The sequence below is a fragment of the Passer montanus genome, unplaced genomic scaffold, assembly GCF_014805655.1.
Source record: "Passer montanus isolate IOZ18808 unplaced genomic scaffold, ASM1480565v1 scaffold105, whole genome shotgun sequence".
NCBI lineage: Eukaryota > Metazoa > Chordata > Aves > Passeriformes > Passeridae > Passer > Passer montanus.
The window spans coordinates 1507468-1530258 of NW_024357059.1; the positions used below are offsets into that span (position 1 = coordinate 1507468).

General features: G+C 40.0%; 1 protein-coding gene across 5 annotated transcripts in view; it reads left to right on the forward strand.

The window, feature by feature from the left end:
* Nucleotides 1-22791, forward strand: part of CEMIP2 (cell migration inducing hyaluronidase 2) — a 49672-nt gene that overhangs the window by 739 nt on the left and 26142 nt on the right. For 3 of the 5 annotated variants that reach the window (XM_039719476.1, XM_039719457.1, XM_039719496.1), the window contains exons 2-6: nucleotides 11959-12295; nucleotides 16670-16810; nucleotides 17355-17916; nucleotides 21018-21187; nucleotides 22494-22682. In XM_039719476.1, the coding sequence (XP_039575410.1) occupies nucleotides 11971-12295; nucleotides 16670-16810; nucleotides 17355-17916; nucleotides 21018-21187; nucleotides 22494-22682 (1387 nt within the window). In that variant the 5' untranslated portion in view covers nucleotides 11959-11970. Of the gene's footprint in view, nucleotides 1-5504; nucleotides 9573-11958; nucleotides 12296-16669; nucleotides 16811-17354; nucleotides 17917-21017; nucleotides 21188-22493; nucleotides 22683-22791 lie in introns of those variants that run through there. The other 2 variants (XM_039719466.1, XM_039719485.1) reach the window with 2 other exon arrangements.

Here is a 22791-nt window from a genome sequence, read left to right on the forward strand (position 1 = left end):
GGCCCGCGCCGCTCCGCGGGGCCGCGGCAGGTGCCGCGGCGGGGCCGCGCTCCCGGGGCCGCGGCTTTGTTGGCGCGCCCGGTCGGATGCTGCCGGGATCGCGGTGGAGAGCGACCGGGCTCGGGTCCGCATCGCGGCGTGACTGCACTGGGATTTGTCATAGGCATCGCCGAGTGCTTGGGCTGTCGTGGAATGCCGTCGTTGTGACTGATAACCAACAGCTGCTTCACTTGCCCAGAGGCACGGAAGAAACAGTGAGAGTCGTACATCATCGCAGCCCCTCTAAGAAAGGAGGCTGTGCAGCGATTAATGCACTGCATTTGTGCTGTATCACGGCTAGATGAGGGCTGTGTACTGAAGATAATACCCTTGTTGGTATTTTAGTGCGTATTTAATGACACGGTTTCCTTGAAAAGGAAGAGATTTTATATTTCTGAGTAGTTCTAAAAGCAGAATAGCAGCTGTGGCTCGACAAAGACAATGTAATAAGGAGGATAAAGTAGTACTTGGTATTTTTTTTTTATGGCATTAGTCTGTTTTCATGGATCACAGAAAAAGATTTCCAGCTGCTTAGCTACGGATGTGAAATGGCCCATGGATAGCAGTAAAGAGAAGGGAGGTTCATCTTTGTTCTTAGGAGTCACCAGCTCTTTGAGGTGCTTTGTCTGCATGGGTCTTGCACACTGCCTGCACAAATGTGAAGTCGTCTGCCAGATCAAGTTTGTTGGGCCTGCTCCTCGTGCACTCTCTCTACTGCTATGGCATCCAGCAGACTATGCTGGGGGCTTGAGCTAGGCAAGAAGGCCTCTGAAATAAGTTATGTGTAAAGCATGAGAAATGCCCCCACATCCAAAGGGATTGAGGAGGAAAGGGAGTGTGGAGGAGAGAAGGACAAAGACAAGGGGTCTTGTGAGGTCCATGCTAAAATGAGAGTTATCTTCTGGAGTTCAGCGTATGGTCTCAGCAGGAGTTGTGGTGTGTCCTGTTTTGAGATGGGGATATGTGTTTTCCAGTGGCACACTGCAGGTTTTTTTAATTACAAATATTAACACATTGTCCACACAGTATTTTATGGGGAAAGTGGTGTTAAGTTGTCTGGAAGCTTTTAGCCAGTTTGCCTGACTTGTTGCTAGTTGTTAGAGACACTGACTAGTGGAAGATGGTGGCCCCTGTGTGTGAAGACCACTGCTTTCAGAAGGGCCTATGAAATCCTCTGAACGTTTCCTAGCTGTTACAGGTCCTGTGACTTGTGACTGGAGGTAGAGTTCACTTTTCTTCCAAGTTTATAAACCAGGGGACCAAAAAACCGTTCTTTTTACTTTAAGGCATGAGTATAAAATTAGGTGGAGCACAAGCTGTTGGACTACTTTGGTTATTTTGCAGCTTTTCTTTCTTTCTTTCTTTTTTTTTTTTAATTTGAATTGATGTGTATTTGAGTAGCTTGTACTTCGGTGGAAGTTAGGAAGTTTGTTTCTTTAAGTACTGACAAGGGACAGTGGGATAGCTGCTTTTCAGTCTTACTTAAATACTTCAAAACAATATTCTTACCACCAAAGCTGTGAAGAAATGTCTGCATGCCTTGGGCAGTTGGGATTAGAAGTGTTATTTAATGATGGATAACTTTAAATGTGCTTTAAATACAAAGGACAGTCATTAACTTTCTTTATTGTATGTCCAGTGTGTTTCAGAAGATTTATTAAACAATTTTCGCATACTGTTTTTGTATGTTTTGAGATAAGTCCAGCTTCTAGCTGTGGAAGTCTTGATTGCAGAAAATGAGAGTGACTCAGTTTTGTTTATCTTACCTGTTGAATAGGACAGAGCTGTTTGCTTCTGTACGTGTGGGAAGGCTCTTGATTCTGCCTTGTACTGGAGCTGGGGGGAACGAGGGAGGAGAGGGAACCCATTGTCTGCTGGAGGCTGGTGCTGCAGCCTCCACAGCTGTAAGGGCACACCTCTGCTACCTCTGCCCTGCAGCTGAAGGAACTCCTTGGGTGATGGGCCACATCGTGTGTGACTTCAAGGCATGAGTCCCACAGTGCTTGTTCTTTACCTTCTGTGTGCATGCACCAGTGATTTAAAAACTTCAGACAGAAATCAGTGAGAAAATTGTCATATAGTAAATATTGCCTTCTGTATATTAAAAAATTAAATCATAAGAATATAATCTGAAGTATATCAGTAAGGTTCATGCTTTGCATTAGTAAGGCTGTTCCATAGAATCACCTCAGTATGCATCAAAACATGATTAAAGTCTGTGTTGTAATTTGCAGTTTTCTTCTTTGGAGTCCAATTGTGATTAGACTTGATAGATTCTCAGCTTATTTTTACCAAAAGGAATTTCACTATTGATTTAATTGAGGTATTTTTGGCAAATGGGAATGAATTATTTGTAGATGTGGATGTAGAAATCCACAGAAATATTTTCATGGAATAGTAATGCTGAAAAAGTGGAAAAGGAGTAGAAAAGTTGAGCAAAGATGTGAGGGAGAAAAGTTATATATTTGCCAGTATGGAAAGAAAATACTGAAGACATTAAAGAATCAAGTTCATACTTTAGAACTTGAAACTTATTTTATTGCTTTGTTGTGAAGTAGGTTAAAAGAAGGGATGTGCTAGTAGCTCTTTTATATTTTTGGCACATGGGATTAAGAAGAACATATAAAAAGGAGTAGTGCAATCATGCAAGATGACTAGCTATACCTGGCAGGATGTTGCAGTACTTGGCAGTGGGGTGCAGAGTTCTTGGACTTTCCTAGAACGGAATTCACTGTAGGGAAGCCAAAATATGAGTGCAGCCACCAGCTCAGCAAGTGGCTAATGCATACCTAATGGTGGATTACAGGGCTTTGTTTTGCAGTTTGAAGATTGAGATTTTGCTGTTTTGAGATATCCTAAATATGCTGTTTCTGTTTTTTTTTCAAAGGAAAATTATAGAATGTTTTTTTTTTCTTTTACAAAATTCTACAAAGGTATCATGTTGTATAAGCTAAGTCACTGTTCCTTTTTCACCGGGTTCTCAACTCATGTAGTTCTGTGATTTCTGAGATACTTTAGAGCCATGGGTTATCTTGGCATTTAGATATACAGCCAAGTTACTCTTCTTAGTTCATCAGTAGAAACTCTTTTCACAAGACCTTGTGCCCTCTTGTGTTAGCTGGTATTGCTGTGCCCTTCTGCTACATTGCCGCAATTCCTACAGCAAAATGAAAACTGTACTGTATTTCAGCCACTGCGTATCAGTGTGGCATGTTAATGTAAGCAATCAGGTAAAGGTGTATTTTGTGTTGCTGATCTCAGCAGGCAATTGCAGTGACTGAGCTGAGGGGGATTTGGTCCTTAGAGGAGGAGAGGTGATTTTGGAAAAGTGAAGGTGAAAGACAGGTAAATGAGGTCTTAAAGCGTGGTAGAAGAGTGGCCACATCACATCAGGCCAAGTGTCCATCCAGGCAATTACCCAGGGTCTGACAGTGGTGAGAAGTAGTCAGCTGGTGAAGCTACATGTTGCTACTGCTTCCAGCATGTGTTTCAAGGACTTCCTAAAGTCGAGGCAGTGTTATTTATCCAATAAACCTCAACTGAATTCTCTTCAGCGCCTTGTTGCTCCCTGAAGTTGTGTAAATTCTTGATGTCCAAAGCATATAGTACTGAAATGGGTTCAGAGACTTCTGTGTCAATTTTTTTTCCTCCTTGGAAGAGGCTTGAATCGTTGCATTCTACCAGCTACTTCTGATTCTATGGACCTGTGACATACAGCCTCTCAGTCATCCATCACCAGTCCTTTGCAGATTCAGAGTTCTCACTGGATGTGATTTGCAGCTCTTGATTATTTTTTAATGAAGACTTGGTTCTTAAAAAGGCAAGGCAAAAGAATGTGGGTGTGCAGCTGCAACAATTCAGTTTTTTAGGCAGTATTTTTTTTGTAGTTGATGCACAGTTAAAATTTGCTGAGGCAGTCCTTCAAATAGGCAGAATGAGGGGTGACATATCATTTACTGAAGCTTGACTAGCACTGAAGAAAAAATTCTAAGAACTTTACAGCTTTGCCAAAGGAAGAAATCTGCATGCTGATGTGGAAGAGAGTGTGTTACTATGCTGATTCTTGTTTTAAGTATAACTTAAACATGACAACCCTTTGATTAAGTGCTTATATGAGTACACTCAAGAGTGTTTTGCATATGTCAGTTTACTGAAGCTAAATATTGGATCTAATTCTTCTCCCCACTGCATGTTATAGTCTGCGCTTTCAGGTATGCTTATAATCTATTTATAACAGCTTTTCTAATTTTAATAATAAATATCCAATCTTACTGTCCTTCTCTTAGGAGTAGGATTGTAGGCCCAGTGATTCAAACTAGTACCAGAACTCAACTTTATCTCTCTGAAGTGTTTTACCATTACATAAAAATTTTCTGCTTTGAAGTCCTAGGCTATAGCTGTTAGGTTGGGATTTGTGTTTTTCTAGAGACTGCAGATATCTGTATACAACTTCTTATTGTCTGTATGAGAAGTAGTTTAAATGCTTTTCCCTGATTTTTATTTGGATTTTTCCCTACCACCTTATTCAGGTTCCCTAAGGTGAATGTGGCAAATCCATCATTTTCATGTGAATGTTGTTGACTTAAGTGTAGCTATTTATTTACTTAAAAGTATGCTTGTACTCTGATGCATTACTGAGCTGAGGCCAAAGCGTTCTCTAAACTAACCCTCACAATGTCCCTGTCAGGTTAGTGACCACTTTTTTTTCTCGTGTTACAGGCTTGGGGCCCAAATAATCTGTGACTCATGCAGCAAGCTAATGACAGATGGGTGACTAAAATGCAAGTTTCCACTCTTGATCTTTTACACAAATTATTAAACGTTTTGTTTTTGAAAGTGTAGCAATAAAAATTATTCCATTCATTTTGCCTATTTCAGCACATGCCATATTTCCTAGTGTGCCCTTGGATGTGCTGTATTTAAGTTGTAGATAATTCACTGTTTCTGCATGGTTTCCTCCAGCAGAATATGCTGTTTTTTAAACAGTGAATGGAAAACAGAGTAAACTTCCACCAGTTCATAATTTACAATGATAAACTGTGTCAAAAAGAAACAAAGGGCAGGAAAGTATAATTCACTGGAAATGTCAGATACCATTTTAGATACACTGACTACAGTTTGTTATGGCTGCTGGCTTATGTTTCTTTGTTTCAATGGGCAAAATCTGAAGGTACAACAGTTCTGCTTGAGCTGACTGAAAATTGAAGTATCTGCTATTCAATTTAGAATTCTTGAAAGCTTACCTGGAAGTTTGGTGTCTAGGAACTGGGAAAAAAACATGTCCCTGCAGTTTCTGCAGTAAGATGCATATCTTCAACACTACAAAAATCCCCAAGTTTTGTATTTAAACTTTCTGCAACATCAGATACTTCATCTGCTGCATTAAATGCTCTGTAAGTGAAACCAGGTGAGTGCTGCAACTTGTTCACACAAACTGTATCTGAAGGACAAAAGCCCACCTGTCATTTGAGCAGGGAAGCATTTTTACTGTACAAATACTCTCTGGTCTTTGTCTCGTCCTTAATGGTGATCTGCCAAACACCTGCACAAGAGGATAGAAATGAAATTCGTGGTTCTCCTGTATGCTGTCAGTGGTGGACATGAGAGTGGTTTTACTGATCATAATTTTGTACTTACTCCCACAGCCAAGTTCTATTCCAGAGTATCTATTTACCTCTTTCCCTTGGAGTGCAATCTTTTCTCCATCATCTCCCCCTCATCTCATCATCCTTTCTAATCCATAGATAATAGCTTAATTTTTTTGCATATCATCTAAACATATGTAGTCCAACTTCCCCTACCTGTATATAACTTGGAAATTTATTCTGGAGAGAGGCTTGTGTTCTTAAAGATTTAATTTCAGCTGATGAAGGTTTTTTCTATCTATAAGCCTTCTCTACTGTAAATATAATGCATGCTTTCACTTCTGTTTCTTGATGTGTGGTACTGAAATGGTTCTGTGATTCTGTATTTTGAAAGATTTGGTTTAAGAAATATGGACCTTGCAATTTTACATGTTTTCTACATGCCGAGAAATTCACTAAAGATTATTAATTGCTACACAGGAAATGCAGAAAATCTAGTGCAGTAGAGCTTATCTTCCAAGTTTTGTAACTTTTACCATTCTTATCTCTTTGTTTCTTGCTGATTTTTCTTCTGAAAATGCAGAGCATTGGAGAAAACTTGGTGGAGGCATGCAGAAAACAGCACATGTGTCTAGATGTCAGTAGAGTTTCTAAAGGGTTTTTTTTTTGTAACTCAGTTGAGATTTTTCAGGCTCTTCTAAATATTGTGGTTTCCAACAGTTACTTAACTGTAGCAATACATTTTACTGTGCATGTATTCTTTCCAGTTTTTGTAAATGGGTGGAAAAGTAGGTTCCTTCCAATATGCTGTCTGTTGTCTTAGTGAATAGATGTAATTTCAAAATGAGGCGGGAGGAGAAAATATGAAACCAGAAAAGAAAGCATATGGGCACCCTCTCTGGAACTGTTTGTGCTAGTGAGGTTGAGATTTGTTGAACTGGGGACTTCTAAGATGTTTGAAACATTGAAATTTGTATTTCTGGTGTAGTTGACCACCTTGAAGGTCAACAGAGGTGTGCAAGTCGTGCTTTAGGAGCTTGCCTGACATCACATTTTGTTTAGTAATTGTTTCTGCTTAGGAGCTTTTTAATACCGAGTTCTTGTCCCTTTCCCTTTTCATGGGTTTCTCACTGCCCTTTGGTTTTATACCAGACAAATGGCTCTACCAGGAAAGCAGTAATAACTTTTGTTGTACAGAATCACTAGGTTGGAAGTGACCTTCAAGATCGAGTCCAGCCTATGCCCTAACACCTATACTGAACTGTGGTGCCAGTTGCCACATCCAGTGTTTTTTTAAACACATCCAGGGATGGTGACTCCACTACCTCCCTGGGCAGACCATTCCAGTATTTTATCAGTCTTTCCATAAAAAACTTTTTCCTAATAGCCAACCTGTATTTCATTTGGTGCAGCTTGAGACTGTGTCCTCTTGTTCTGTCCATTGCTGCCTGGAGAAAGAGATTGACCCCCACCTGACTACAACCACTTTTCAGGAAGGTGTGGTAAGAGTGAGTCTCCTTTGCAATAGGCAGAGATGTCCTTTAAATAGAGGGTGAGTCTCCTTTTCTCCAGCTGAACACCCCTAGCTCCCTCAGTCATTCTTCACAGGGATTGTGTTCCAAACCCCTCACCAGCCTCATTGACCTCCCCTGGATGTGCTCAAGTGTCTCGATGTCCTTCCCAAACTGAGGGGCCCAGAGCTGGACACAGCACTCAAGGTGCAGCCTCTGCAGTGCCAAGTACAGGGGAAGGATGACCTCCCTGCTCATGCTGGCCACACTACTCCTGATACAGGCCAGGATGCCCTTGTCCATCAGGGCACTTGCTGGCTCATGTTCAGCCGGCTGTTGACCAGCACCCCCAGCTCCCTTTCCACCTGGGCTCTGTCCAGCCACACCGTCCCCAGCCTGTAGCATTGCAGGGATTGTTGTGGCCAAAATGTAGGAGTCATCACTTGGACTTACTAAACTTCATCTTATTGGACTCTGCCCACCCATCCAACCATTCCAGGTCTCTCTGCAGCGGCATCCTACCTTCCAACAGATTGACATATGCTCTCAGCTTAATGTTGTCTGCAAATTTACTACTGTGTTGCATGGGGAAATATCTTTTGTGTATGTGTTGTTTTCTTCCACCCTTTGCTTGTCTTTTCCTTAGCGGTAATTATATGTACTCTTAAGACTAGACAGTGTGGTAATAGGTCAGCACTAGAGCTGGTGTAGTTTGATGGCCCAGATCAACAGGAGTGTGTCATTTTTCCTGGTTTCTTTTAGTTTATTTTTTAAACCTGTGATCCTTAAAATGTGCTTAAAGGGATGCATGAATTATGAAGTAAGCAAATGTTCTATACCGCACTTTCAGATGGTGCAGGTGTGGGAGTTTATTAGCATGGTTGACATGTTTTATTGCACTTAGCATTTGACAACACAGAAGTGTAAAATATCTTGGGTTTTTTCTCACTTTTTGAGTGGTGTCATATGACATTTTGAATTATCTGGTAAAATAAGCCAATTTCTTTCCAGGAAACCAGCCCCAAAATGAGTAATGGATAAGCATGCTACTTGCTTCTTAGCACACTGTCATGTCTCAGGAGGTTCATGTGTTATGCCCTGGTTGTACAGCGCATATGTTTCCAGTTTCTGACTGTGTGGAACAATGTGGGCTTACATGAGAGTGTGGTAGTGGCACAAGTTAAAAGTGGTGAAGGAATACTTGACAAGACGGGAGATGTTGCAGCCTGTTCATCGGCTCACTGCTGTCTGCATGCTGGGGTTTGCTGTCCACATTTGTTTGCTCACTTGCTCTGTAGACATATCCAGGCTTGCAAGTATTCACGGTTTTCACTTGGAAGCTGTAAAAAATAAACCTTTAATTTTTTTTTTTTTTAATTTAAGGTGGTTTAATCTAGCTTGGCTGATGTGAGCAGTATGAGAAGTACTTGTTTGCTTGTTCATGCTGTAGGAAGGGGTGCATGAGCAGAAGCCTGGATTGTGTGGAGTTGCATCACTCTTGCAAAAGCACGATATGTAAATAGTGCAGTCGTCCGGCAGATGGGTGGCAGTGAAATATCTGAGATACTCCAGATACACCGTAGGCTGAAGCATCTGAGATTCTCCAGCTGAGTCTGTGCATTGGAAGCTTCCCTCTTACTGATGGGCTTGAAGCACATGTTTAAGTGTGGCTCTGACTAAAAGCTGTGTTGAATAGTGGATTTAAAATCTTGCATAATACTGTGTTGAAAGCTGATGTGCAAGAGGTTTGGGAGTAGTGAGAAAGCAGCATTTGTAATTGACTTGACAAGTAACACATTTGTACAGATAGAGCTCTGTACAAGTGTTAGGTAATTGGTTGTATATGGTGTGAGAACTTGGCTGTTATTGGAAGCACACTGAAGCAAGGTGCAAAGTAAAATACTGCACCATTGTGTGTACCACAATACAGAAGTGGTAGATGTTCATGTCTGGGACTGACCATCAGGAAGAGATGCTCAGAGCATGAGTTCCTTTAGAGGACCATGGCACAGATCAAAGGAAATGTGGGAAAATTCAGGTACATGGGAATTTTCAATGTGGTATTTAAATAGTTCAGCAGTTTGGGTATTTTGTCCTGCATTTCACTCTGTAAATGCAGTTGCAGAGTAAAATTTGTGCTGTATTTGTGGCACACAAACTGTATTTGTGCAGCCAAATAATTGCATTCTCTAGTGCATAACTGGCCATATAGACAAGTACTATACATACTTTTATGTGGTGCTCTTTGAGGGCTTCCACAGAATGGAAATAAACAAGCCAATAATTTGAATCAGATTATCAGTCTATCTTTCAAAAAAGCTAGTAGCTGCTCTACAGGATAGAAGACATCCTTTTTCAGCTAGAGAATTTCAAATAACGCATGAAGAGGGAAGGAAGTATTGCAATGGTTACACCTGTTGTAATGGAAAACTGTGTGGTAAGTCTTTAGAATGTACTGAGTATCTCCTTATTGGCTTAGTGTAATTATTTTTATTTTGTAATGGTTAAGACAGCAATTCTACCATCTCTTTCCCACCCAGCCTTGGGGTAGCCTATGTTTTCACTTGAGTGGGACAGTTGAAAAGGTTTTACAGTTGCCAAAATGAGGGTTTTGCAAACAAAGCAGAATGCTTTGTACAACACAAAATATGTTTGAAATATGACACAAAGTGTTTCCAATAACTGCTGTAATTAATGTTCTTTGTTTGTTTTTTTTTCTTTAGAGGTCTGGCAGTACTTTAGGAGGCCTTGATGGGAAGAATTGTGGGGAAATTATTTTGTAAAACTATTTCAAGTCTTGCATGGCCAATCTGGATTCAGTTGCTGTAGCTGAGTAGTTTAAAAGCTTTTTAACAGTTGATATTACACTGTATCGAACACTGAAGTAATTTTGTCGGTGTCACAGAAGAATTTTCAGTCCTAACTGAAATATTAGCCAAGTTTAAGGAGTTGGGGTTTCAAACTATAAAAAAAGAAAATCTCAATGCTGGATCAGATTACTTAAAATGTTTAATTAAGAAGCTTGTCCAGCATTTGTTTAGCTAGACATAAATACTGTCTTTGAACTAGTTGAAAAGCTCCATCTCTTCCCAGCTTTTAATACCACATCTAAAACACAGAAATTACTTTTATTTCTGAGAGGTGATAAGCTGAGTAAAAGCACATGAAGTTGAAGCCAACTGTTCCAGAGTGCACGTAACTGGTTGGATAGTTAAGTTTGAGAGCAGAGGATTGGGTTTGTCAAAGAACAGAAAGGAGAATGCTGAAAATTAATTTGTTATAATGAACATGTGCAAGAAGCACTTTTGGAGGACTTGGAATAATTTTTGCACTCTGGGATAGGCACTCCAGTTCATGTTTCAGTGCCTTCATTGTCTTTGTGCATATATCTGGAGGTGCATTGTCTCCCATGAAAGGGTAATCCAGCCTGTTCTATAGTAACAGCTCTTTTTCCTGGAAACAGTAAACTATCAGATTTTGCAGATTGTGGGACAAAAGGCTCCTTTGCTACTTCTCAGAATAAGATTACAGTTGTCACATTTCTCCTTCATCAGCGTGCCTGACACTTCAGAGTATGGCTCAGACTTCCCTTTGTTAATGGAACAGAAAGAGGATCTTTATACTCTTCCATGATCAGTAGTTTTTATTTTTTCTACACTTTGCTGTTTAATGCACATGTCTTATGCCTAAATCCCCTTCAGGATTTAGTTTCAAAAGTTAGGTTTCAGTTAACTGAGACTTGAGCATCCTTCTCAAAAAATTTCATCTGTAAGAGGTGTTAATCGTAATCAGGTTAAAAAAAATTATGCCAGCTTTGTGAATACTCTGTGCAACACTGTTGACTGGAAAACCAGAGAAAACAGTCAGATGTAGGTTTGTCTCTTAAACTAGTCAAGTGTGGTGAGTTACATCTGCTGCAGAGGATGGGCCAGGCAGTGATGGCACTGGTATGCTTTCCTCTTGGTGTGTTTCAGAAGAAGGATGGAAACAATAGTAGTAACTGAAATAAAAGCACTCACTTCTGGGCAATAGGTACAGAGATCTGGAGCAGGCATGTTGCTTCCAGGCTTTGTGTCCAAACCCAGGCATCTCAGCAGAAAAAAATCACGAGGTTTGCTGAATAAGATGTAGGTGACTTTCTTATAGAACCATTCCTGATGTACTTTTACTAGCAATTGAATCTTGCTGTGAGTAAATCAAGAATTTTCTGGCTCTGTGCACCTCAACTTATTAAAAGTGTTGAGTAAGTTGCATCAGCGTGACTAGAAATAAAAAAGTATTTGGTATTTTAATTTAAACAGCTTTTAGGGCTTCCAGTGTAGAAGTCAGGCTTGTCTTTTTCAGCTTCTTTTCCATAAGGGAAAGTGAGGAGTTTGTTCAGCTTCTGTGTACAGAAAAAATACATTTAGACATTCTTTGCATAACTGTGGGGAAGCAGGGATTGCTAGCTTTCTCATTGTTCATCTGATTTCTTAATCTCATAATACAAGTTAACTGTAAAAATCCTCAGTGAAAAATAACCACTGGAACTATGAAGAAATGGTCTGTGTTGTACTGGGCTGCCACACCACACGCTTTTGAGTTTAATTGTGTTGAAGATACATACATTGTTTCATGCACTTAATACCATGGCAAGTGACCAGTAGCAACTGAGTAACAGATATATACTTTGTAGTCACAGCTTCAGTGGCTGTTCTTGACCGATGTGGCTTAAAATTGCCTTTTGTTGGTTTTTTTTTGTTTTGTTTTGTGCATTTTGATCTGTATTCTGAAAGTCTGTCTCTTATTTTTTATCTGTCTCTGTGTGTGTGTGTGTGTTCCAGTGACTTTATAACATGCAAGGCACTGATTCCAGGGGGAGCTCCCCTGCATTTCTCCGTCCTCAGAACGGGAGCAGTCACAGGTCTTCGGGGTATGTCCCGGGGAGAATTGCGCCTCTCCGTCCCCCGCCGCCTTCGCAGAGCCATGCTGCAGCAGAATTTACCTCGGGAAGACAGGAAGCCCAGACAAGACTCCCATCCTTACCAGTGGAGCAGCACCGCCGACAGGCAGAAGCCAACAGACATAAAAATACTCTTATTTGTTCTGCCATTTCTAGCCTTTCACTTTTTGTTGCACTGGGGATTTTTTTGGGAATAGCTTCAAAATATGCTCCAGATGGTAAGTTCATTAAGAAAATCACCCTAGAAGTTATGCTGTGAACATAATTCAATAATTCAGTGTCAGGATTATTGTTGAAAGATAATAGGACACTCACTGTGATTTTAAGATTGAAGGAGGGAGAGACTGGGGGCAAAGATCAGCTCTTTTTTTTTGTTATCAGTGTTGGTTTTTTAATGTATGGTTTGATTTACTTACATGAAACAGAAAGGCATAGCAGTAAATAAAGATTAGTGGTGGGGGAGAAAAAGACATGAATGTTTTATAAGCACAGTTATTTTTATCTGCAGAAGCTGTCTCATATGTTCACAAATTGTAGACAGAACTAAATCCTGTATATTTCAGCAATAACTAAGGAAGATAAAAAAATGTTCAAGTGAAATAATTTAAACAACTTTGAGAACCTGTGCTAATAGTATATGTTTGTTTTGTTTTTATGCAAATTGGGCAGGGAACTTTTTTTCATCTATTAGCCCTGATTTTTTGTTTTCACATAATTTTAGAAAACTGGGAACTCTTGGTATTTGGAGAATCTCTGAAATGTGTCCGTGATTTTAAGGCATCAACAGGTCATGTGATCACAAAGTGTACATCCCTCTAGTCAATTACTCCTGGAAGATGCTATGAGGTGTAGTTGCTAAATATTGGTGGTACACTTTGAAGTGTGGGTTGTTTTGGTGACTTTGGAATTTTTCACTGTTTTTAAGATAGTAGTCAGGTTTCTAGAAACTAAACAGGATTTTTAATTGAAACTTTTGGCTACTTTAATAACAGACTTCTCAGTGGCTTTTGACATAGTAATCAAAAAGCTGCTGTTTCCAAAGTCCATGCAGCACAGGCTGAACAAATCAGATAACCAACTGAAGTTTTCCGATGACAGTACAAAATAAATGCACATATCCAACTGAAGTGCTCTTGTTGGTGGCTTGCTGAGATACCTCCTTGGGTGAAGTTGCTGAGCTTTCCTAATATGAAGGAAAAAAACAAAACCTTAGGGACTAGTAAATGCAGGATCATTCCCTGTTACGGTACATATTGCTGGTAACGGGTACACATGCAGTAAGTACTTTTGTTACAGACAAATTCCAGAGGAGTTTGGAGGGTGATTTACCAGTTAACACTCTGAAGTACTTTGAAGTGCAGCCAGGCTCTTCTCAGTGCTTTTGTGCAGTAAGACAAGAGTTAATAAGAAGCTCCACCTTAATATGAGGAAGAACTTCACTGTGTGAGTGACCATGTGCTGGAGCGGATTGCCCAGAGAGGCTGTGGAGTATCACTGGATACACTCTATAACTGTCTGGACACAATTCCATGCAGTGTGCTCTGGGATGGCCCTGCTTAAACAGGGAGTCTGGACCAGATGACCCACTGTGGTCCCTTCCAGCCCTGTTTATTCTGTGATGCTGTGAAACCCTGACATGAGAGAAATTCCTACAGGGACTAAGGAAAGCCTGGCTGCTGTTTTAATCTTGCAGTATAGTTGTCACAGAAACTCCCCCAAAGTTCCCCAGCAGGTTGAAATGTTAGTATGCATAAACATGTGCATAGCAGCTCTGACCCAAGCACATGTGATGCTGCAGCAATCAGCACCAGTTCCACATAGGTGTGCTTTTCTTCAGGACTAGTTGGAAATCCATTTTGTCAGAACTTTTAATGGCTGTTTAAAAGGCAGTGGAAGGAATTACTTGGTAGTAAATGCATGTAAATTCTAAACCTCCACCGTACTTTCTCCAAAGGGAAGATGCTGCTTATCAGCATTTCTGTTTTTGCTTATCAGCTGGTTTCTGTTTCCTCCACGCTTCTGTATTCCTGACTCATCTAAGGAGTCCTGAGCACTGGAAATCCAGGAGAGCAATGGAAATGCAATTTCTTTCCCCATTTTTCCAGGCTTCTGATGCAAGGTTAAGCTGGGGAGACAGGGAAAAGTTCTTCAGTCTTCCAGCTCTCGGCTGGACCTTTCCCAGGGTAAACAGGATCCTCAGAAAATTTAGCTGCCGAAGTCTTACAGACTTTGCTGGGCATAATATAACACTGATAAGTTTTTCCCAGAGGCCTTAAGAGTTCTAGACATGGTGTCTAAACAAGTAGGAAGTAACTATTTAGTTGTATCTTGAGAACTGTTCCCTGCCTGTGTTTTTCTCCTGTCAAATTTCATATGCTTGCTCCATGAAAGGTTCTATCATTGAACTGGTTTTTTGGTCAGGATGCTTTGTTGTGGGTCCGATGGTTGTACTTTTCCTCCACTACTTGCAGAAATTTTAGTTCTCCCCCCAGCTCTGATAGAAGCTAATAAATCTGAAGGAATGCTGATCCTATTTTAAAGAAATGTTTGAAGCAGAGGCTTGACTTAAAAAATTTTCAACATGGGTGCCTAGATTTGGCAAGGTCATCACTACCTAACGGTTTCTGTCTGTGCTTCTGTTTTTATTTAACTTTAAAGGCTCTAACTGTTATCTGTAAAATCTACTTGATAATTTTGGAGATAACATACGGTGAAGTTCTAAATATTTGATGTTTTCATGCAGCCCACCACAATTGGTAAGGGGAAATTTCAAAATACTTTTGCTAAACATCTGATCTGCTTGCCAAAAAGTTGACCCACTGTGCCCCAAAAGCATGTTTGCGTTACAGGAGTGCCTGTTCTGATTCTGAATGCTTTCTTGCTGGATTGTAATGTACAATAGATTTTAAAATAATTTTTTTTTTTAATTACTGTTTTATACGTCTTCTTTCTGATTCAGCAAGAAAATACATGTTCACTAGGTCTTCTCTTCCATGAATCACACTAAGCAGAAGTCACCAGGTTGCTGACTCATGGTTTCCTCACACTGCCCTTTGCTACCGGCCAGGAAATAAGTGTTTCTTCACAGTGCTTGTGTGTGTGGTGTCTGGGGAAAAGGGATTAGGGACTCTGAGTGAATCAGGCAGTAGACTTTTCTTTATCTGGTGAATGCTCAGCAGTCTTGCTGATTGCAGCTCTCCTTACTTTTCAGCTTTCCCTCGTGTTGAATTACATTTTCTAAAAGCTGTCTTCATAGGATCTTCCCAAAAGACTTTTTGTTTTTATTTTCATAATACTGTTTGTCTGCCTTCTGCCCTTTCTGCAGTTTGCTAATTTTTCTCCATTGGTAGTCAAATCTTGGTTTATGTGGCTTTCCTGTGTTGGGAGGGATTTGAAATGTGGAGAGTTAATACCAAAGGAAAAACATTTATGTTAGCAAAACTAAGGCTGGCTTGTATTAAACTTGTGGATAGGTTTTGGTTTCTTTAGTTATTGCAAGACTGGATGATTACTGATAGCTTTTTGCCTCCGAAGTAGCACTTCAGAAGTGTGGGTGTATTTCTTCAGAAGACAGGGTGTGAAAAAGCTATTTTGGCTGTTAACCTCAGTTGGCCTGCTAACATGTTTATTTTAGCAATTTTTTCATTGTCTTTTGTACAGGAAAAAGATATCTTTAATGGTTAAATTTTTAAATATTTATTTTTAATTTTGATAAGATAATCCAAGAAATCTACTTTCCAGTTTTTATGGTGTGTCTATGCTTCCCTGTTACTCAGATGCTTAATTTGTTTAAGAGATGTGTGGTATAAGTACTACATTGCTGTAACTTTGTCTGAAATCATACAAGCCTGTCACTTCTTGCTGTTGCCTCTCCTTCTCTGGCCGTGTAGTTTGGTTTATAGCCTGTGTAGTGCCTCAGCTTTCAGCAAGGACTGCATGCGTCTTTGCTCTTGTGTGGTTTGTAGCCTGATATTCAAGCTCACGTCCTAAGGGATACAAATGTTTAAGTTAGATTCCAAATGTCTCATGTCCTGGGGAGCTGCTCTAGCTAGTTATGTTTTATACTAAATATGTTCAGGGTGTCTTGTCCTTCCTGCAAACTTCCACTGAGAGAATGATTTGAATGCTTAAAAGTAAGAAGGGATCAGCCTTTCTGACAGAGTTGAGACCTTGAGGAGGGGGGATATTTAGGTGCTTTGTAACCATGTTAGCCTAGTTAGCTGGCCTAAGGCTTCCAGTGCTCAGTGACTGCTCTCTGTCTAACTGCATTCCCTTTATCTCTTCTCATCTACTACAGGTGACCTAGCAAATAAGAGAAAAATCAGATGGGGTTCAAAAGTATCTATGGTCAATAATGTGTGGTCAGTAGTAGTTTAATTCAGTGAAATAATGCCTTCCTACCCCTGAGACTTCAGCAGTTTTCAGGTGTCTTCTTGGCTATTTCTGCAATGACTGCAGTCTTGAAAGCACAGAGGGATGTGGGAGTCCTTTGTGGGTGACTGACCCTTTCTTACTTGTGTTCATCCTAATGCTACCATGATTGGTGTGATGATGTTTGTTTTTTAAAAGTTGGATTTCACACTGTATTGCAGAGAATTGTCCTGATCAGAATCCTCGCCTTAAAAACTGGAGCCCTGGAAAAGATCCTGAAAAACGAGTTATTATCAAAAAAGGGGATTTGTTTCGTCTTAACTCAGATGCTACAGTACACTCTATAGTTATACAGGATGGAGGTATGAAATAGGAAGATGAACATCTTGCTTCAGCGTCCTGCATATTTTTTACTTCTGTGATTGCACAAAAATATGTTGAAACTTTTATCTAGCAGTTTATTGACCAGTTCCCATGCTTTTTTACTTTTCAGCCTGCTGCCAGGTTGCATATATCGTTCAAAAGATGAATTCTGTATGATGATACTCTAGTATCTTTTCAGGACAGCATTGATGTAGTTTTCTGTGCAGTATAGGAAAGCAAGGTTGTTTAGTAGCCTGTGCAGTACTCAATCTGTTTGTCCTCCAATGGTAACTGTTGTATATTAGTAATCCTACCAAACAGGCAGAAAAAGAATAGGAATAAATCAGCAAATGCTTAGAAAGATGAATCACAATTGGTAGCAGTTACTTTCTCAAACATTCTTAAATATATGTAAGACCATAACACCTTAATTCATGGGTGTGAAAATAAATCTGTAATGTTTCTCTTGTCCTTTCTGAAAAAGGTGGTTGAGTCTCTCTGAATTTTGCTTCAATGTACAGAAATATTTTTTTTTTCCTTTAGGTTTACTTGTTTTTGGTGATGATAAAGAAGGTTCTAAAAACATTACCTTGAGAACTCGATTTATCCTGATAAAGGATGGTGGAATGCTTCATGTTGGAGCAGAGAAATGCCGCTATAAATCCAAAGCAACTATTATTTTGTATGGGAAGTCAAACGAAGGTGCTGATGTGCCAGAATTTGGCAAAAAATTTATTGGCGTGGGCCCTGAAGGAACGCTGGAGTTGCACGGGCACCAGAAGGTATCATGGACTCTTCTGTCAAAGACTGTATATTTCTCAGGGCTGGCCTATGGTCATTATACATTTAAAAAGAATTTTTCCCGAGGACTAAATGTTAGAGTGATCGATCAGGATACAGCGGAAGTTTTGGAAGTGCTGAAGTTTGATACTCATGAATTTGCAGAGGAAAGCTTAAAGCTCCAGAACTTACTGAAAAATGGGCATCCTGGTCGCATTATTGCTATTGCTGTAGGAGATTCAGCTGCTAAAAATCTTTTGGAGGAAACCAGAGTCACTATTCAAAATCTTCTGGGAAGTAGGTTTGTCAGAGGATTAAGTTACAGGTAAGTAATTTATTTTCCCTTTTGTGCTGATTAAAGATGGCATGCAGATTTCTGCTGTGGGGGATTTGTTAAACTTTGACAGTTCATAAAGTTTTCGGAGAGTTCTTGATGTTGTACACAGTGTTGCAGTAATAGTATTCAGTTAGCAGTACAGTGCAGAGACTGGTGTCTGTGGGACAGACCTTTTTACTTGAAATTACTTGCTTTCACTGTTCTTTATAGAAATTAAACTAAGACATAGGTAAAAGTTGCTAGGTGAAGCTTTTAATTTGTATGACTTTGGAAGAGCAACAAGTGCAACTGAAGGATCTCTTAAGGTTTCTTCCAAACCAAAGTATTATTTCTGAGGGATATTAATCCCAGGTATCAAACATCTTATTCATACTCCTGCGCTGAAAAAGTACATTGCCTCTCCATTGAGTTCTCAAAGAAGCTGACCTGTCAAATTATTTTGTGATTGAAATGTAGTTACAAGGTGTTTCTTTATCTTTTGACCGTCCTTTTCAGTTGGTCAGGATTTGGATGGTGAGACAGTAGAAGAAGTATAACAGGAGTTATTAAAACAAGAAACTTACACTGCTCCTCATTGCCCTTCATTTAGTTATTGCAAATGGATTTTTGCAGTGTGTATTCTGAATTTGGCTTTGTGCCACAGAGAGTTGTCCACATTGTTCTGGGCAACAAAAAGCAATGTGCCCTCGTGGCCAGGAAGGTCCTGGCTAGTATCAGCAATAATGTGGCCAGTGGGACCAAGGTAGTGCTGTACTGGGCAATGGTGAAGCCACACCTTGTGTCCTGTGTCCAGTTCTGGGCCCGTTACTACAATAAAGACTACCTTACTACAATAAAGACTAGTGCTGGAGTGTGTCCAGAGGAGGGCAACGGAGCTGAGGAAGCGTCTAGAGTGTAGTAAGTCATATGAGGAGCTGCTGAGGGAGCTGAGACTGTTTAGCCTGAACTGAAGGAGGTTGAGAGGGACCTTATTGCTCTCTACAAGCCTGGTGGGGATCAGCATTTTCTGCCAGGCAAATAGTGACAGAGCAAGAGGATGTAACCTCAAGCTACATCAGAGGAGGTTTACAGATGAACATAGGAAGAATTAAGGGTTATTAAGCATTGGAACAGACTGTTCAGGGAGATGGTGGAGTCATCGTCCCTGGAGGTGTTCGAGGAATGTGGTACTTGGTACCATGGCTAGCTGACAAGATGGCCATCGGTCAAAGGCTAGACTTGATGATCTTAAAGGTATTTTCCAGCCTAAGTAATTCTGTGATTCTGTGTTGGCAATACAAGTGAAAAGTATATCCAGTCTGTTGTTCTTTTGGGATGGTTGTATAACCTTTTGGTATTGTCCAGTGTTTTCCAGGAAATTGGTCATTTGGTTTTTCCGTTCTATTCTTATCCCTTGCTATCCCCTGACGTCTGGATTCAGTTAGTTTCCTCCCTGTGCTTTGGCAGAGGCAGGCTGGCGTGTCAGTCAGGATGGCATGTTCTGACCTCAGTTCCTGTCAGGATTACATTTGTGTCACTGACTGTGTAAGCATAGGGGTGTGGAATGGAATGCTCTTGCCTCTGTAGCAGTTTGGCCAAAAGTGCCAAGACCTGGATGTTCTATTGTAGAATACCACTTCCTGAAAGCAGCAAAGCTTCACGTTGCTCAGGCTGTGGTGCAGCCAGCCCAGCATGTCCTGAGAGGTGCATGTTTCTGGGGTTGGTCTCTGCCCATAACTTCCACACCAGTTTGTCTGAAAGGAGGAACTTCATCTTGTAACTGGGAAGAAGCAGCCTTTTTTGTGTCTCTGCTGAACTGATCCTTGTCTGCTTTCCTTAGCCAGTAAAGGCTCTGTAAGCACGTAAAACTGTTTTGTTCTGCAGCAGCAGATAGGCAAGAAGCTGTCCCTGGTGGCTTGCTCAGGAAAAGCAGAGTCATTTTCTTAAGTCTCTAATGGTGGTGAAAAAGATGTCAGCATGGAGGTGAATACCTCATTACAGCCCTCTCCCCTTCTACATTTCTTCCTGCAACATGTGGAATGAAAGCATGCATCAAAATAACTTTATTTTGAATATCAGTATGTGAAATGTTCAGCTTGTTTGCTGCTGCTACTAAAAAGCTGGCCCAGTATGTACTATTTCTTTGAACATGTTAATGCTGAAGTATTTTCAGGCTTTTTGATCCCAATCAACAAAAACGTCAAGAAGGTTAAAATAAAGGCAACTGTATTGAAGGTGGGTTTACTATCTGCCATTGAATTAATCATTAGCAACAGACTGCAGTCCAGCTAGCTGACACTGTTTTCACTTGGGATGAATGATTCAACTTTAATGATGCAAAATTGTCTGGCTTTTTTGTAGATGATCTCTACTGCTTCCTTTGCACACGTAGTTATGGCATTACAGAGCAGTAAGGGACAGCAAAATAAATTTGTTTTTTTGAACTTGGTGGCACCTATCTGTGGTGCATGGTTTGGTTTAAACTTCTAAACACTCACACATGAGTGGTATATTGTATGAAGGCTGTGTAACAGCATGGATTTCCTTTTCTGTGTCTGGGCATCCTGAAAGATTCAAAAGCTATTGCCTGTCTGGCACAGGGGTGAACACCAGTGTCTGATGTGTTTCAGGCTGTGTCCATCCCTCCTGGCCTGAGGAGCATGTGCTCTTCTGGAGTCCTGACTGCTCCTTTGGGGTGTTGCTGGCAAATGGCAGGGGGCTATTGGTACTGACTCCTGCTCCTCCTGGGCCTTGCTAAAGTTGTTTGGGAGTAGGATCCTGTGTAGCTTTTGTCACACATCTGTAGCAATTTGCTTTTGGAAAAATGTGTATCTTGTTGAAGGTTTTACTAAAAATGTATATGACAGCCCTCCCCAGTAAGAGCTGTTGTTTGCCAATTTGTGTATAGGACACCCAGTTATTTTAAACTTTTTTTTCTCTGCTGTTACATTTGCCCATTTCCTTCTACATTTTGAAGTTCTATTTTAAAATTAATTTGGAAGAACAAGCAAAAGGCTTTTTTATGACTTGTATACTCCTTGCCTTTCCTGGTTGTGTAAAGAATTTTTAAAGGGCCATTATATTTAAACATTTACTTTTGATTTTCACAGGCAAGCCTGGGCTTTAGTTGGTGTCATAGGTGGTGGAAATTCTTCCTGTAATGAATCAGTGAGAAACTATGAAAACCACAGCACTGGTGGGAAAGCTCTTGCTCAAAAAGAGTTTTTCACAGTGGATGGTCAGAAGTTTGTTGTGAGAGCTTACAGCGAATGGAATGATGGTAGGAAAGTGTTTTGTGAAATTCTGCATTTGAGGGGAAAAGAAAAAATTCTTAATATGCCTTTTTTTCTCTAAAACTTCTGGTTGCAATTTAAATTTTTGAGTGTTGCTGTAAGTTGTTTTTTCTTGCTATGGATGAAATAGGAAGACACAGTTCTTCAATACTACCTATTTCTCACTCTCACAGTATGTGAGCAGCATAATATTGCTCAATTTCTAGTCTTAAGTTCTAGTTTATTTAGATTAAGAGTCTTATAAATTTTGACATTTTTAAAGTTTATTTTCGTAATTTGGCATGTCAAGTAGATTTTAAATCTGAGCTTTTGAGATGTTGGTTATGGTCCAAAAGAAAAAAAAAAAAAAAAAAACCAAAAAAAACAAACCCCAAACTTCAGAAGCCAAAAGAAATGTTTTATTCTTGTTACAATTTTTGGTTGGTCTTAGAGTGCTGAACTTTAGTCAGCTGTTCTGATACAAAGTTGAGTCTGTTCAAGCAGAGAATTACAAAGTTGAGTCTGTGGTATAAAAAGCTAGACCTGCCACTTGCTTGCTTTTATCCTTTATTAATATTTTTTAAAATTTAAGATATATTTGATCCGAGTTTTTATGGGTAATAGTCTCTTTCTGTTTTTAGAATTACTAAATGCTATTGTGTTTTCTTTAAAATTTTTTATGGTAGTTAAAAATGTATTTGTTAGGCAGTTGAGCTGTTACTACTCCTTTACTGTTCTTGATCGCCCCATGAAAATGTAAAGACTTACATAAAAAAAAATCTACCGAAATACATTTTTTACTTACTGGTGCTGTAGAGTTAGGTTCAAGAGTTAGCAAAGTGGCTGAACTTACGCAAATTCATCTTAAGCCAGTGAAATTCTGTGTCTGTGCAGTTTAGTCTGCCAAAGTGTTCTATTACTTGTGCTTAAAAAAGAAAGTCCTCAACTTGGTTTTCCATGTCCTTGATTACATCTGTATAGTTCAAAATGGCAAAAAAATGTCACTTGAAACAAGCAGAGGCAGCTGGACCTACAAATTACTGCTATATGATACTAGGGTTTTTTGAAGGAAAAAAAATCATAGTTTATTCCAGTCACCATTAGTTCTGTGTTTTCCCTTTGTTTTGTTTGAGATCTAATAAGTAAACAGGCTTTAAAGGCATCTCACACTGGCATGTCTGAAAGCAAAGCTGTACTTTAGAGGGCTTTGGGGCCTGCAAAATCTCTTACCTATTTTGTTAGTATCTTCTTGGGAATTGTTTCATATGAAGGTGAATATAATATTTGTTTCATTTTCTTTTATTTTTTAATTAGGTGTCCCAATATCAGGCTTCCAGGTGGAAGCAGTGGGTGGAGTAATACTGAATCTTCTGGATGATGTTAGTACTTGGGAGCCTGGAGACAGGATTGTGGTTGCGAGCACAGACTATTCGATGTATCAGACAGAGGAATTCACCCTCCTTCCCTGCATGGAGTGTACCAAGCATCAGGTTAAAGTCAAAGGTATGAGAGCAGTCACCACGTGAAATCTGTGTGAAATATGTGTTTGCTGCTGGACAGGCCCTTGCAGTGTAAGCAGTAAAGAGCAGCCATTTCTTGAATCACTGTATGG